The 15682-nt window shown below is 38.8% G+C and overlaps 1 protein-coding gene across 12 annotated transcripts in view; it reads left to right on the forward strand.

Moving 5' to 3' along the window:
- Positions 1 to 15682, forward strand: part of FRYL (FRY like transcription coactivator) — a 140098-nt gene that overhangs the window by 53716 nt on the left and 70700 nt on the right. For all 12 annotated transcript variants that reach the window (XM_032444335.1, XM_032444329.1, XM_032444330.1 and 9 more), the window contains 6 exons: positions 3611 to 3810; positions 9912 to 9965; positions 11767 to 11906; positions 12375 to 12471; positions 14613 to 14692; positions 15524 to 15604. In XM_032444335.1, coding sequence (XP_032300226.1) covers positions 3691 to 3810; positions 9912 to 9965; positions 11767 to 11906; positions 12375 to 12471; positions 14613 to 14692; positions 15524 to 15604 — 572 coding nt within the window. In that variant the 5' untranslated portion in view covers positions 3611 to 3690. The remainder of the gene's footprint in view (positions 1 to 3610; positions 3811 to 9911; positions 9966 to 11766; positions 11907 to 12374; positions 12472 to 14612; positions 14693 to 15523; positions 15605 to 15682) is intronic.

Raw genomic sequence — 15682 nt, forward strand, 5'->3', positions numbered from 1 at the left:
TCCCTGCTTGAATGGGGTTTGAGCCAGATGGACTTGGGGGAGAGATTCTGTGGCCTCTTATTGAGAATTGGTTGGTGCAAAGTAAATAAAGTACTGTGAGGATGATCAGATCTCATTATTTTTTTCTTTAGTGACAGATGCTTTCTAAGGTCATCTTTTAAAGGCTGGATACAGAAGTGTATTTTGTAAATACACTTTTAAGACTTGCCTACACAAAACAAAGTTAGAGAGTTATGGGTTAAGAAGTATGTTATTCTCGCTCAGTTTCCATGCAGAGGCACAAAGTTCCAGCTCTTGTTGAGGAACATGTGCTGGACAGCAGTGATGGCAATCACTGCCAAGCCCTCTGCCCAGTTATTTGGGCATGGTGGTACGCTCCAGTAGGCAAGGCTACAAGGAGCCAAAGCAGATGCTTCAGTAACTCCTTTCTGATCCAGTGCAGCTAGCAATGCTCAAGGGATTGTTTACAATTCTCCCATTTCTTTCAGCTTCCATGTGTGTGATTTAAAACAATGAAGACAGTAAAGCTGCTGTTGAGTAGAACAAAGCATTGACTTTCTTATGAATGCTCGTATTTAGGATAGAAAGAACTGCTTACATAGAAATATGTGAAATCTGTTGGATACTTCAGCTTTTAGGCACCTTAGTACCTGAAACTTCTGGTTTACTTATCTTTACAACTCTTTAGGCCTTTCCAAATTAGACACTTGAAAGAAAATAAATAAAAAATTGTTATTTATGTTTGGTGAATATGGAAGGCTTCAGTTTTGTAAAGCTCAGAAACCTGGTGTTTCTGCTGGTCACCTGCTGAGGTGAGGAAGGTTGCTTCCCTCCGTTTCTCCTTTTCTGTCCTCGTGTCTTGACCCATAACATATCTATTTCATTTCCTTTGCTGCCTTTGGAAGGATTGGGGTCTAAGAATGGCATGAACATGGCTGAACAAGCACAGAGAGCTTGTAGGGAAACAAACTGGGCTTGTTTTCTTATGAGGTGCTTAAACTCTGTGCTAATAGGTTTAAGTGGGATAAGAAAAGAGTTTTCCTTTCAAGTTAGGTGTTTTGGATTGTTGTCTTTCCTTATTGCAGGTGCTTTGGTCTCTTCCCAAAAACCTTGGTGTGACTTTCCACTGAGGGGATCTGGAGCCTGGCAGCACTTCCTAGCTCTTGTTGCCTGCATTGTGTGCACATATATTTCAGTGTCTTTGTCACCAAGACCAAAAAGTTAGATGGAAGCCTTACAGGATGTTCTGAAGCACATTATGACTTGTGGCAGGTGTGCTTGTGTGCTGGGTGTTCTGGCACATCACCTGCTGTGCCCCCTGAATACTGGCAACTCAACTGTGTGATTCTGGCATTTCCTTTCTGTCTGTAAGAGGGCATATGGTGGTTTACGTATGGGAAAACATACATATTGCTCATAGTGTACTGCTTATCTTTTCTTAACAATGATGGTTTGAGCAGCAAATACTTAAAAGGAAAAACATAGATCATACATACTAACAAGCTGAAGCAAAGGAAATATCCTTTTTCTTTAGAGACTGAGATAATTAGGACCATTCATGCATTTCACTTCATGTGCTTCACTTCATAAAGCACTTCTGTCAGCTTTAGTAGTGCATTTGATACATGGATACTTTCTGTGGAAGTTGAGGAAACCTGTGTTATTTCAGACGTAACTTTCTGAAGTTAGAGAAGAAATTCTGAAGGATTTAGAGGCAGACTTGGGAAGGCTGTAAGCAGATTCTGAGACCTGGTTTCCAGGATAACCAGTATTTTCACGGGTGAAGAATGAAAATATATTGAGTGAAAGTTGTGGATAATATTTAGCAGATAGGAATTGCGTTTGCACAAATTGAAAACAAGTGAATGTTTTGAAAATTAAGAAGAATTGGTAAAGTGCATCTCAACACCGTTTTAATCACATAAAGCCCACGGAGCTTTATCTGGGCAAATCTAAGTAATAAGTAAAACAGACAGATATTAGACTCCCTGTACAACCGTTATAAGAAAATCCTAGTATGAGTAGGAAACACAAGAACCATAGGTATTGAGGGACCTCTGGAGCTCATCTCATCCAACCCCTTTGCTAAAGCAGGTTCCTTCCCTTCAGTTTGTCACACAGGAAATCTCGGTATCACAAGAAGTCTTAACTTCAATTTCTAATATTTAAAAAAACTTAGTAAGCCAGTAAGTATTTTGATTTTGTGTGTGCAGTATGAGAATCATTATTGTTTCCCTTAATTGCCATGGATGTAATAAGCACTTTGAACAGTGAGTTGTAATACCTGAATTTTGATACTGCAAGTCATGTCAGATGGCAGCTGTGGTAAAAGGAAAGAAATGCTTTCAAGTGCTTGGGGAGGAAATGCTAAATTCAAAGTGGATAAATATTATGCAGTCTCAGCGTATGTCAATTTCAGTAGACGAGTGAAAGCTCTGTTAGAGAGAGAGAGACTAATATATCAATCAGTTATTTTATATGGCTGGTAGGGGATAAGTCTTCAAGATTTTTTGTTCAAGGGATGTCCTGGTTTCAGCTGAAATAGAGTTAATTATTTTCCTAGTATGATGCTGTGTTTTGGATTTAGGATGAGAATAATGTTGATAACACACCAGTGTTTTAGTTGTTGCTGAGCAGTGCTTATACAGAGCCAAGGTTGTTTCAGCTTCTTGTGCTGCCCTGCCAGCAAGGAGCTGGGGGGGGTGGAGGTGGGGGGGAGCACAAAGGGCTGGGAGGGGACAGCACCAGGACAGCTGACCCAGACTGGCCAAAGGCATGTCCTGTACCAACTGGCGTCATGCTGAGAAACAACTGGCCAGGGGGAGGAGGCTGCTGCTGCTCAGTGCTTGGCTGAGCATCGGACAGTGGGGAGCTGGTGAGCAATTGCATTGTGCATCACTTGTTCTGTGTATTCTATTATTGCTGTTATTATTACCATTTCCCTTCCATTTCTGTTTTTCTCTCAACCCATTAATTTTACCCTTTTTCCGTTTCTCTGTGCTGTCCCACTTTGGTGGGTGGTGGGTGTGAGCAAACTGCTTTGTGGCTCTTAGCCACTGGCTGGGTTAAACCACAAGAGTGGAGAAAAATATTGAGTGTGACATCTCTGGAAGGAACTTGCAGTATCTTTGGAAAAATCATATTGCAGCCATAAGTTGCCAAGAGGCATTTCTTGTAGACCAAGTAGAACCTTGCACTTAGATGGTTTATAAGCATCACCTCAAGAAGATGCATCTCACAATACAGGGAGGTGGTCCTACAAATTGAACTTTTGATTTTTAGCCATACTTGAACTGAAGACACTGTATATTAAAGTCTGTCTATTGGTCATCAACTAGTTATGTTCTGAATGAGGCTGTTCACACACCTTGAGGCAATCAGTAATAAAAAGAGTTTATGTTATACTCCCATATCAAACATTTGAGTGGAATTTCCTATCAAATGCAAAGTAACAGTTGAAAAGGACTTCTGGGTGTTTCTTTCTGAGATACAGAATATACTGTGTCGATACATTTATGTGGTGGATGAGAAAGTATCAAGAAGTGCCATTATTTAGAAGTTCTGCTTTACAGCTCACTTTTTTTTCCTCTTTTCTTCTTTTTTTTAATAGCCTCCACGCCACCCAGCAGAGTAAATAAACGAAGAGTTTCTCCAAGTGTTGCTTCCACTTGGGAAAAGAGAGGCGTCATCATGTCTAACATTACTATTGATCCAGATGTAAAACCTGGCGAGTATGTCATCAAAAGCCTCTTCGCTGAATTCGCTGTTCAGGCTGAAAAGAAAATTGAAGTTGTAATGGCTGAACCTTTGGTGAGTCCTTTTTTTAAAATATTTTTATTCGTTGTAATATTCCTTCAATAATAAAGAGGCCACTGCAAACAGAATTGCTACCTAGGTAATATTTTATTGGCTTCTTTCACATCTGTTCTAAGTGGTTACTGGAGTTAAGGCCTCTTAGTATTTATAGATTATGTAAAATTACAAAAGGAAATAGTGACTACAAAAAAATGTTCCTATGTTACTGCTACCAAGCATGTTTCCTGTTCATGTTCCTTTGAAATAATATATATTTTTTTGAAAATAGAATTTCAAAGAAAGATGCATGTGATGTGTTTGCCAAGTAAGTTAGTACTGAATCACCGAATCATAGAATGGCTTGGATTGGCAGGGACCTTAAAGCCCATCCTGTTCCAGCACCCTGCTGTGGGCAGGGCTGCCCCTCACCAGCTCAGGCTGCCCAGAGCCCCATCCATCCTGGCCTTGAACCCCTCCAGGGATGGAGCTTCTCTGGGCAGCTGCACCAGCTCCTCACCACTCTCTGATAAAAGGATTTTCTCCTAGCATGTAATCTAAATCTCCCTCCTTTCAGTTTAGAGCCATTCCCCATTGTCCTATAATTATTATATCAAAAAGTCATTTCTTCTCCTGCTTCCCTCTTCAAGTACTGGAAGGCCTCTGTGTGGTCTCCCTGTAGTCATCTCTTCTCCAAGCTAAGGAAGCCTCCCAGTCTCTGTGGGAGAGGCGCTTCAGCCCTCTGGTTGTCTTCATGGTCTCTTCTGGACCATTTCTAATAGCATGTCTTTGTTGTGTTGGGAGCCCCAGACCTGGGTGCTGTACTTCAGGTGGAGCTTGACAAGAGCAGAGTAGAGGACCCCCCTCTCCGTGTCGTCACTCCTCTTTTGATGCAGGATACAACCGGCCTTCTGGGCTGCAAGCACACACTGCTGGCTCATGTCCAGCTTTGTGTTCACCACAACCAATCTAGATGGCATGCTCTTGAAATAAATAGATATATACTTTTTTAATTGGGAATTGTACTCAATAGTGATCTTTACTTTGCATGAACTCTGACTCAGTATCAGTATCCCTTCAGGATGATGTGGGTTTTTTTTGTCCTCTTGTTTGTGGTTTTTTTAATATACATATGCAATTTACAATCCTGGAATTAAATGGGAAATCGAAGACACTTATTAGTCTCCAAATCACACACAATGCATAGCAACTTTCAGAACTTCATCTAAAATGATATTATTTTTAGAAATGAAATTTAATATACAGATTATGTCTTCTGTGGCTTGTCCATACTTGTACTTACTTTTTAAGTTAAAAAAAAAAAAAAGGCAGAATTCCTAGTTTGCTGGATGAAATTATAAAAAGGTACAATGTTACCAGCCTTATAACTTTGTGTGCTTGCAAGTATTTAACATATTTCTACTGCATGACCATATCTTGAATGTTTTCATTAACTGCTGTTATGGACTGTCCTCTCTCACAACACACCAGTTGGCAGATCGTGACCATGCTGTGCCAAAGGCATGGCATCAAGATCATGCTGCATTATGGGCAATACTGACGAATAAGCTTTTGTTCTAGATGTCTTAATATTAAGAGCATCCATCCCGTGCTCTCCTGCCTTCTTTCCTGCATATATGCAGTGAGCTACAGTCTCTGTACTAGTAGTATTTCTTGGGCTAAACAGTACAAGGGAACACAGTAGTTTGGGCATGCAATGAATTTGGGTATGAAGTCTGAAGACCCTTTAGCGAAAAGCTAAAGATAAAAATATTTTGAAATGTTAACTGGAAAATCAACTAAATTGCAAGGCCTCCGTGTGCAACAATTGCTTGCAGAAGCATTTTTCATTATAATAAGTAGTCCTAATAAAGCAGGAGGCATGTGTGAGTGCTTGGACCCCAGATGTGAAACTTTATGAAAGAAAAAGGAAAAGTAGAAAAAGAGGAACTAAATAGAATTGTGACACCACTGACTGAATTATCTTCAGGTGAAATCATGAGTAGATGAAAGGCCAAAGAAAAGAAAACATTTCATTATACACACCTGTTTAAGTATACATTGTGCGTAACTATGCTTGTGTGTGTACCAGACAAGTATACAATTTAAATGTAAGTTTACTGTTTCCTTATCGACATTACAATGGTTTACGAGTTCAGGAGGGTTTGGTAAGAAACTACAGCAGTATTTGCAGGAAAACACATGTAAAAATACTCAAGTGATTACTGAAGGCACGGAGAGGAGAGGTGCAGAGTGGTGATGCTGGCAGCAAACAGGAAGGTTACCAGTGAATGCTGTCTGAGTATCTTTTTACAACTTGTTTGTTAAACATAGCATTTGGCCAAGACTTTTGCATCTATAATTCAAATGGACTGAAGAGCTCTGCAGATACAATCTGTTTGGAGTTAAATCTCTGAACCTAAATACTGATTAGTATGGTAAGTGTAGTAGCCCTGGTGTGCGCTTGTACTGCAAAACATATCCCTGGAGTGGATTAAGTCTGACAGCAATCCTGGTCTGTGCCTCTCTGCCATGCTGTTAACTGTTATTTAAACAAAGGTTTCATCACACAAAATCAGAACTTTCATTGGATTAGAAATTGGTAAAACTGTGAATAAGGCACTTTGCAAAGAAGTGTCACCCCTCAGATCTTTGGGCTCATGAACTTCTAAGGTAATTGCAAGAATTAATCAAGATCTGGTAGTAAGGTTCTAATGCTGATATTCTGAGTGCATACAGTACATATAAAATTCTTTAGGAGAAGATAGGAAATGATAATTATTGGCAGAACAGTGCTTTGTGAAAGTGTTTGTAACAGTTCTGCCTGGGTTCGTGTGCTAGATTTTAAAATTGATTAGAACAAAATGCATTGTGATGATAAAGTCTGAAGGGGCAATGGAGTGTTGTACCTGAGATTGGAGAAAAGATTCTGCAGGAAGAGAAGAAAGCCCCTCGCTATTTTAGTTTGTTTTGGTTTGTCAGATGACGTGGCTGCAAATAATGAAGTTTATGTGGAGAACATATATATCTGTTACATAAATCTTTAATTTGTTAGATGGAGCCAGGCTGTTGGATGGTGTTTGGAGCCAATAACTTAGAAGCTAAGCACTTAAAATTTAAAGTTGCCCATGCCAGCAGGGCAGCAGAAGTGGATGGAAAACAGTCACTTTGGGGCAGGGAAGGCAGGATGCTGCTCATTCAGGAGCTGAGTTGTGATTCCCAAAAGCAACTAAGTGGTTTCTCTGGTTGTGAAGTTTCTTACAATGCTCTGTGTAATATTGCTCTTCATTGATTTATGTCTTTTGTGTCAGTATTTCATTTTAAAAGAGAAGGGACTCAAATAAGATTAGTGTTTTGTTAGTGTTGGTAGTTCTGCAGCTGAGAAAAGATAACTGAGAGGCATGAAAACAACTTTCCCCAATTGTGAAACAGATCTGTGTGGGTACTAATGGGCATTTGCAAGGGAAGGATGAGAGAAGCAAGTGTGCAAACTTAGCTGTCGTACCTGAGCAGCTCCACTGCCATGCCAAGGTGCGCAGGCTTCTGGGAAGCACTGGGGAGCACTGGAGTGAGGCCAACGGGTGGAACCTGTTTCTACCAGCACCACTGTTTGCACAACGCGCGCACGTCTACATCCTGGTCATTGCTGCCTGCCATATGTTGACATTTCTGCTTTCAGCAGATGCAAACTGCTCTTTGGGTAACTCAGTAGTGGGTTTGTTTCATTTCTCTTGTGAAAGATACAGACCTTTTGCTACTATCTCTCCCTGAACTTCAGGAAGCTTGAAAGATAAATCTTAAATTATGAATTCAGTGAGAGTTCCCAGACCTTTTCTTCATGCTGTTGGATAGATTTTTGTATTTCACGTGAGACAGAAGGGGTCAATGGCAAAGCAGTGTCAGAAAAACACTTTGAAAGAAAATAAACTTTAGAGCCATGCAAATAAATCAAAGGCCTTGATAAACCTGTGACTGGGTGATAGAGCGCTATTTGGCCATGTCACGTTTGTTTGGTATGCAGCTATGGTGATGGAGGGAAAAAAAAACAACTATATTTTTAGAAATACCTTAAAATAGTGTGCTATCTGTTGACATGGGCTTTTTTGTCTAAAGATTTCTGGATCATTTCACTTTGTGTGTGTGTGTCTGTGTGTGTGTCTGTGTGTGTTCTTTTGTTCAGATATTTCTGGTTTTAGGCACATTCAATGGGATATAATAACCTCAGTGTTTGTTCATCTTTTTAATAGTCCTGCAGGACTGTAGTGAAAATGTGGCATGCCAGGCACTGTGTCACAGGGAGTCTGAAGGAACCTCAGCTCTACAAGTTGTTTTATAGGAAGGTCACCTCTCCACTCGATAGGAAAGTCCACTTCTTCTCAGGAAATAATTTTCCAGTTAATTTTCCTTCAGCTCATTCAGCAGTATACAATGTTTATATAGGGTGGAACATTTCTCATGCAATCGATGCGATTACAGTTATTTGTGCAGTGTTGGTTGGTATCTGAAACTTGTTCCTTCTTGCTTCAGCATCAGTTAATGAACAGAAATACTGGAGAGTATTAAATGCATTTTCCTGAAACCACCTTTTAAAAATGTTTTATTTAAAACATACTTGAGACAGGGTTAAGTTAAGGACAGGGTTCAATTTAGGCAGTCAAATAGTCCATATGAACAGGGGTTTTCTGAATCAGAGAAAGTGAAGTTGATCTGAATTCTCAGTAGGTGTCAGAGTAGGTTTTAGAGAGCTGCAGTAGTGGTGAGAGACACTAGTTGTGGCTTAATAGGGTACAGCTGCAGTTGGAGCAGAAAATGGCAGAAATTGAGTCTAATTTTCAAGATCACAATTAAGATGAGGTAAAATAAATAGCCGGCTTTAATACTGATCTTGGTACACCCAACCCCAGTCCTGCTCCATTTCCCGTGTAATCTGTCTGCTTTGGTCTTGAGGGAGTTAAAGGCCAAGCGGTGCTGGCTTTGTAAATTTCCATCAGCAGCATGGCAGAAGGGTGTTGCCCCATGCCAGGCTGCTGAGCAGTTGCTGTTTGTGAGTGGTGCACTGCTGCTGAGCTCTGGCAAGGTGCTGAGAGCTGCGCGCTGCTGCGGTGTCCCACCTGGTGGCTGCTGCTGGGCTGTGTAATCCCTGAGTTCACCTGCCGCAGGCTCCTCTAACTGCTTACATCCACTACTTCTGCTCTCCTTGTCAAAGGCAGAGGGATTTCTGGTTTATGTAGAATGAAGTGAAAAGTACCTCAGTGTGCCTGTAATTAGTTGGGAATGCTCACTGTGTCCTTACATGTCTTACTACTTCTTAGTATGCACTTAAGGCTGTTATTCTGGCACTTGGGTGTATGGTTTAGCAAGCCAGTCTGTACATCACTGGCCCTCAGAACCTATACCTGGGACTTAGCCTTTAAAAAAAACCAACTTTCCAGGTATCCTAGAAAGAGACTTGTCAAAAATTGTATTTTCTTGTAGCTGTACTTATTATAGTTCTTGAGTGTTTAGTTTCATTTCCCACAATGCTTTAATTCACACTGAATTATTTTGTCATGAATATAATTGAATTTTGCTTTTAACAGAGCAGTATGTTTTATGGTACAGGTAACAATGAAATATTGTAATTAAATCCCATTAATACTGCATTTTCTGTACCTTATGAAGGAAGTTATTATTGACATACTCCTTGACCAGGACTTGGTTTCTAGCTCTTTCCATTTGCTGTTCAGAGAAAGAGCAGGCTGGCGATGGACTGAGCAATTGATCACTGACTGTGAGCTCGGAGGGGAATGGCTTTTTCTCCCCAGCCCAGCCCACCTTGCCAACCTTGCCAGTTGACTCCATTAAGCACACTGCTGTGGGGTCTGCTGCTGGGGAGAGGTGCTTGAGGTTTTCTGTATGTCAGTATTATTAACAATTAGTATTTTTACTACTAATTTTGGATCTCTGTTCACTTCCTTTTGTGAGCACATCCCATCTTCAGAAACAGCTTTAGCTGAAAAATAATGCAGGTATTCACATTAAATGTTATTTCTTTGTTCTTTGATATAACTGAAATAGAAATAATCTTATCTTTGGTGAATTGCAATACAAAGTTCATATTCTTTTTACTTTTCTTCCAGGAAAAGCTCCTGTCCAGATCTCTACAAAGAGGTGAAGATCTCCAGTTTGATCAGGTAGGAGGCGTGCAATTGAAGGCAGCTCATCTAGGATTAAGGTGGCCTGTCTTTCTGCTGCACAGTGTAGGGGTGGGTTATAACATCTCTATTGGAGTGCCTGAGTTGCCTTTAGAAGACTTAGGCCTAGAGTTGTTAGAAACGAGCATAGAGGAGAAGCAAAAAACAAAAACCAACACCTTTATTTTCCATGATTTTCCATGATAAGGAACTTGTAGGTTGTATGAAAATGACAGTGAAAATTGCTGAAGGTAACGTGCTGAACATGTTTGGACAAAAAGACTGTGTATTCCTGCTATGAGCTTTGAGTAGCTTACGCCTAAATTGCTTCGTCTTTCAGTGTTTGGGTGTTTGGCTTTTACAAGCAAATAATGTTAATTCCAGTTACTTAATGCTCTCTGATTCTATAACAGAAGGCAGATTCAGGGTGTAACTTCATTCTTTCCTGGGTATATAATCTCACTGTAAAGCTATTATGTTTCACTTGGTTAACTGAACTTCACCTGGAATAACTGCTGAATTTATTCATGTTTATTGTCTATGCTTCTTTCGTAACACAGACACATTTTTGTCCTGTGACCACTTCCTTGCTATGGAGGGGCAGCTTTGTGATGGTGCCCCATTAATTACGGGCTCCTATTAATGTTTTTGAGTAGCCTCTTTCTGTATGAATTGCAACGTTCTGTTTGTATTTCTTGTTACTGGACTTTTTTTAAGCTTCTATTATTCCTTTGATATAGTACTAAGTCAGTGGACCTGATTGCTGTTCAGTTAAGAGCTATCCATGCACCTCTTTCTTTTCCTTCCTTCCAAAAGGGAAACATATACTGGCATATGACATTTGATGCATAAGTTTATTTTCCAGGACCCCTTCCCTCAGTGAGTCTTATGTAGGCTTCTAATTGTTTCTTATCTAAAATGTTCTGAGGCTCTTGTCTTCAAAGTGAAAGTTAACTCACAAGCAGGGAAAATGGTTTAGGGAGGATGTAGCTTACCTTTATAGCTTCAGTATCTTGTTTTAAAGCTAACCAGGAACAAAATGATCTGAATCGTAGGGATCATCTAAGGAAATCTGCAGATCAGCAGTATTATTTATTTTTTCTACAATTTACCCCTCGAAGTCTTTCTCAAGATATTTTTATTAATCACAAGTATTGCTTATTAAGTTACATATTGATTTTGCGAATAAAGCAAGTGCAGAAAACTATAAGGCATACAACTTCTGAAATAGTGATACAGAATTTTTTTTTTTTTCAGAGAGTCAGGAATGGTGCTTAGTTCCCATGATGTGGATAACTAGTTGAGTAAAGTTTTCTGATAGTTGAGAGATTGTTCTGGAGTTTCCTTATGGTTAACTTCTTCCCATCCCTTTCCCAAAACTGAAAAAGCAGGATGCCTTAAATGAGGGCAAATAAATTTTAATACTGACATGATCTTAGGTTTCTGGAGGATTGAATAGTGAGAAATAGGTAAGTTATAGCAAGAGGATGGCTTCCATCAAAATCCCTCACTTGAAAGATGCAAGAGGTAATCAGTGTGTGGCATTTGAGAACAATGTGGTAACTTTCCTTTCCCAGCCATGGTTCTAGGGACTGACTGGCTCCCCAACTGTCTTCTGGCTGGGGCTTGTAGCTGCTTGATGCCATCCTTCTGCAGACATTCTTCTCCCTCCACACTTGGGCACAGAAAAGTTCTGTTAGGTTAAGTTAAAAGAAATGCAGATAATTCAAGTTTCACATCAGGTATATACTTAAATCTGATTGCTTTGTCGTGGCAAACAATTTTTCTTATTTATTTTCAGTTGATAAGCTCTATGAGCTCAGTAGCAGAGCACTGTCTCCCCTCCTTGTTACGCACCTTGTTTGACTGGTACAGGCGTCAAAATGGAACAGAAGATGAATCCTATGAATACAGACCTCGATCTAGTACAAAATCAAAGGGGTAAGAGTTTCCTTGCAGAAGTCTGCTTAATTTTTGCATGTCTTCTAAGAAAATGTAAGTGTACTTTGTGTTTGGTGTTTTTTTGTTTGTCTGTTTATTTTTTGACAAACATTTTGTATTTCGATCTATCACTGGCTAAATCTGCAGAGGAAGGTGTTTTGAAATGTTGCATTTAACTGTGCAGATGATATCCAAGAAGTAATTTAATAATGTTGTGGGTTATACAAAGAAGGAAGTTGGATTCTGATTACTTCAAGCTAGTTTGTCAACTTTGGGCATTTTTTTGATTTCAAGAGGGTTTGGGATCTTAGTGCTGCACCAAACTATAAAGTCTTTCTAAGCATTTAAACATGTGTTTGACTATGATTGCATGGAAGATATGTGCACTCCTCTGTAATATTTGTGATTAGTTGTATATGATATGTATGTTCTTGATGGTTTATTTTTTTTTATTATTATTTATTTTAGGGATGACCAACAACGTGAAAGAGACTATCTACTTGAAAGGAGGGATTTAGCTGTAGATTTCATTTTTTGTTTAGTTTTAATAGAGGTTCTAAAACAGGTAAGCTCTTTGACATATTTATCTTAATTATTTTTTCATCCCAGTTTTAGTCACCTCTAAAATTTTATATAGAAAACTGGAGCATATGTATGATCAGCAGAAGTAAGGTGGTAATAATGCCTTGCCTTATCTCAGTTCATTTCTTGGATCTGCTTAGACAAAACTGCTAGTGCAGTATAAAAAGTAAGGTCACAAAAATAATGTTTTATTCACACTCAGCACCTTTTGTGCAGTTAGACTCTTCTGAAATGCGGTGTGAGGTTGTTGAATAGTAAGATCAAAATGTCACATTTCTTTAAACTGGAAAGGATATGTATTTATTTAGCTTTCACTAATGTAACACATGCACAAGTTTTGTTAATATAAAATTTGCGTTGTTAGATGCATAAGATAGCAGAGTTTGGCTTCAAGTAACAGCCTTTTTCCTTATATATTTGTCAGGGGAAAAATAATGTAATATTTGAAAGCAGAGTTAAGCAGTTGAAGCAGGAAGTCTGCTCATATATTTTGTATCTTTTATGTGTAGGTATATGAAAATTAATTGGCTTTTTGTATTAAGTAAAAAATGGAGTATGGCTTAGTTTGCAGGTAATTTGTAGGAAAATTGTTCTTATATGGTTGTGTATGGCAAGTTTGTGGTACAGGGAGAAATGAAAATAGTGAAACAGAATTCAGAGTTGTCAATCCTTCACTGCGAAACCAACCAGTCATCTAAAGGGATACTCCTGAGTTACTCCTGAGCCTCAGTTACTTCTCTTGTTGTACCTTTTACGTGTGTAATCTGGCTAAGTGTTTTTTCTGTAGTCAACTAATTCAGTGCTTATTCATCAGCCTTTTGAAACAGGGAAGAAAGTTCTGATCTGAAGTTCTGACATAGTTTTGATGGTTACTTTCTCTTTAGTGGAGATTCTCTGTATCTGATCTTGAACTTCTAAATGTGGAATTATCTCAGTGTTTTGGCCGTATTGCTTCTGTTAGATAAATTATTTGTCTAAAATCCCTTTCTCAATCATCTGTAGAAACCCAGCAAACAGCCATTTACGTGTCTACTGGTCTAGATGCTCATTATTTTGTATTTTGCATTATTTTGTTTGATCTTTAAATTCCGCTGAAGTTCTTAGCCCAGATCACCTCTGCAAACTAAGGGTCAGGATTCTCTCTGCACAGTTAGAGGTACTATCTGCTTTATGTCCACCAAATTTTCTTTCTGAAGAGCCCTGCTAAGGGTATTTTTTCTCTGGGAAGGAACATCGGTTGGCCACTGAACCAATCTATGCCACAGAGAATCCTTCGTTTAGTGTAGTCTTACAGGTTATCTGAAGGAAGTATGTTCTGCGTGTAATGTATTTTGCATTTAGGCAGTAAAAGTGTGGAAAGGATACCTTTTTTTCAGTAAACATATTTACATTTGCATTTAATCCTTCCTGTCTTCCTGGAAGCCCTGTCATTGTTTAATTCTTAGCAACTGCGTATATAGCATGCAAGGGTTATGATCCAGCCTCTTCTGTGATAAGTGCAGAGCAACTGGAGAGAGGGTTACGGGCATGACCTGTGTAGGAACAAAAATCTTACTTAAATGACTGAGTATTACTCATTGCATTATATATCCATGTAAACAGCCTGTTCCAGTAACCAGAAATTCTTGAATAAATAGCTTTATTTACACAGAAGAGTATGAAATTCTCAAGCAACAAGTGCTTCTTTTTTTTTTTGTAGCCTTTTAAGTTTTTATGTATTTTAAAAATAGATTTGTGTTTTTCAGTCAGCTGTTTCCTTTTGAAACCGAGGGTGGTAGTGGTGTTAGAGAACCACTGATATTTTGTTTTTAAAAAGGACCTCTTAAAAGTGCATGATTTTGTCACCTAATTATTACTTAATGTTAGGAAGATTTATTGTTTTGTCTATTTGCATTTGCAGCAACTCTTATATGGTTGCCAGTATTGTTTTAATTTTAAGATCTTAGATTGTGTAAATGTTCATATCTTGCAGAATGAAATTGGCCTCATGTGCCAGCAGAGGATTTGTGCTCTGATGAGAATAGGAAATATTTCTTTAGGGCACCTCACAGTCCTGTTTATGAAATTCATACATACATCCACACACATATGTGCATAGTTACTTACATAACACTTTTATTTCAGATACCTGTTCATCCAGTGCCAGATCCTTTAGTACATGAAGTTCTAAACTTGGCTTTTAAGCACTTTAAACATAAGGAAGGGTAAGTTTCATCTGCATAATATAAAATGTTTTGAATGTATTTTCAGCCTGTGCTTCATTGTGGTAATTGTTCTCATTTGATTACTTCACACGTAACACATTGGTGATAATATTGTAAATGAGCAATGATTGACGATTTAAAACTGAACACATATCTTGAAAGAGCACAGCTTTGTTAGATGTAATAATAATAGAGCTAATTTTGCATAGAATGGTTTACATAGCCAACCAGATCCAGTAAAGAGGATCGAGGTTAGATAACGATAGTAAACTTCCTGTGCAAAGTGTGTCTGATCAACAGAACAATGCTATTTTACACAGAGTCATAGGGTTTGGAAGAGACCTCTGAGTAACTGATTTAGTAGAGGAATGTTAAAGTTTGGGTAGTATGGTTAGGTTGCAGTTGGACTTGATGATCCTTAAGGTCTTTTCCAACCTGAGTGATTCTGTGATTCTATCATCTACTCCAACCCTATAGATTCTCTATAGCAGGTTGCAAAGGGAAGTGTCTGGTTAGGTTTTAAATATCTCCAGAGAAAGCTACTCCACAACTCCACAACTGGGCAGCCTGTTCCAGAGCTCTGTCACTTTCAATGTTAAGAAGTTCATTCTCATGTTCAGATGAAACTTCCTGTGGTCCAGTTTGTGCCCAAATGTCACCTATGTTCTTTATTTATGAATTTAGTTGTTTTTATGGTTATGTTCAAGGATATGGGATGTCATCTTTGAGTTTGTAGTTGCGAACACACTTGTAATTTAGAAGAACAAAAGTGTACTTAAGATGCATTTTAACATTTTCCCTGGCTTTGCTTTTTTTCTTTCTTTCTTTTAGGTATTCAGGAACCAACACTGGGAATGTGCATATTATTGCAGACTTATATGCAGAAGTGACGGGGGTTCTTGCTCAGTCAAAGTAAGTTCAATCTCTGACTCTTCCTGGGGAAAGAGACAGTAGGGTTGTAGAGCATATAATATAGCAACATTTGTTAGT

This window comes from Coturnix japonica, chromosome 4 (genome assembly GCF_001577835.2).
Source record: "Coturnix japonica isolate 7356 chromosome 4, Coturnix japonica 2.1, whole genome shotgun sequence".
In the NCBI taxonomy this organism is placed as follows: domain Eukaryota; kingdom Metazoa; phylum Chordata; class Aves; order Galliformes; family Phasianidae; genus Coturnix; species Coturnix japonica.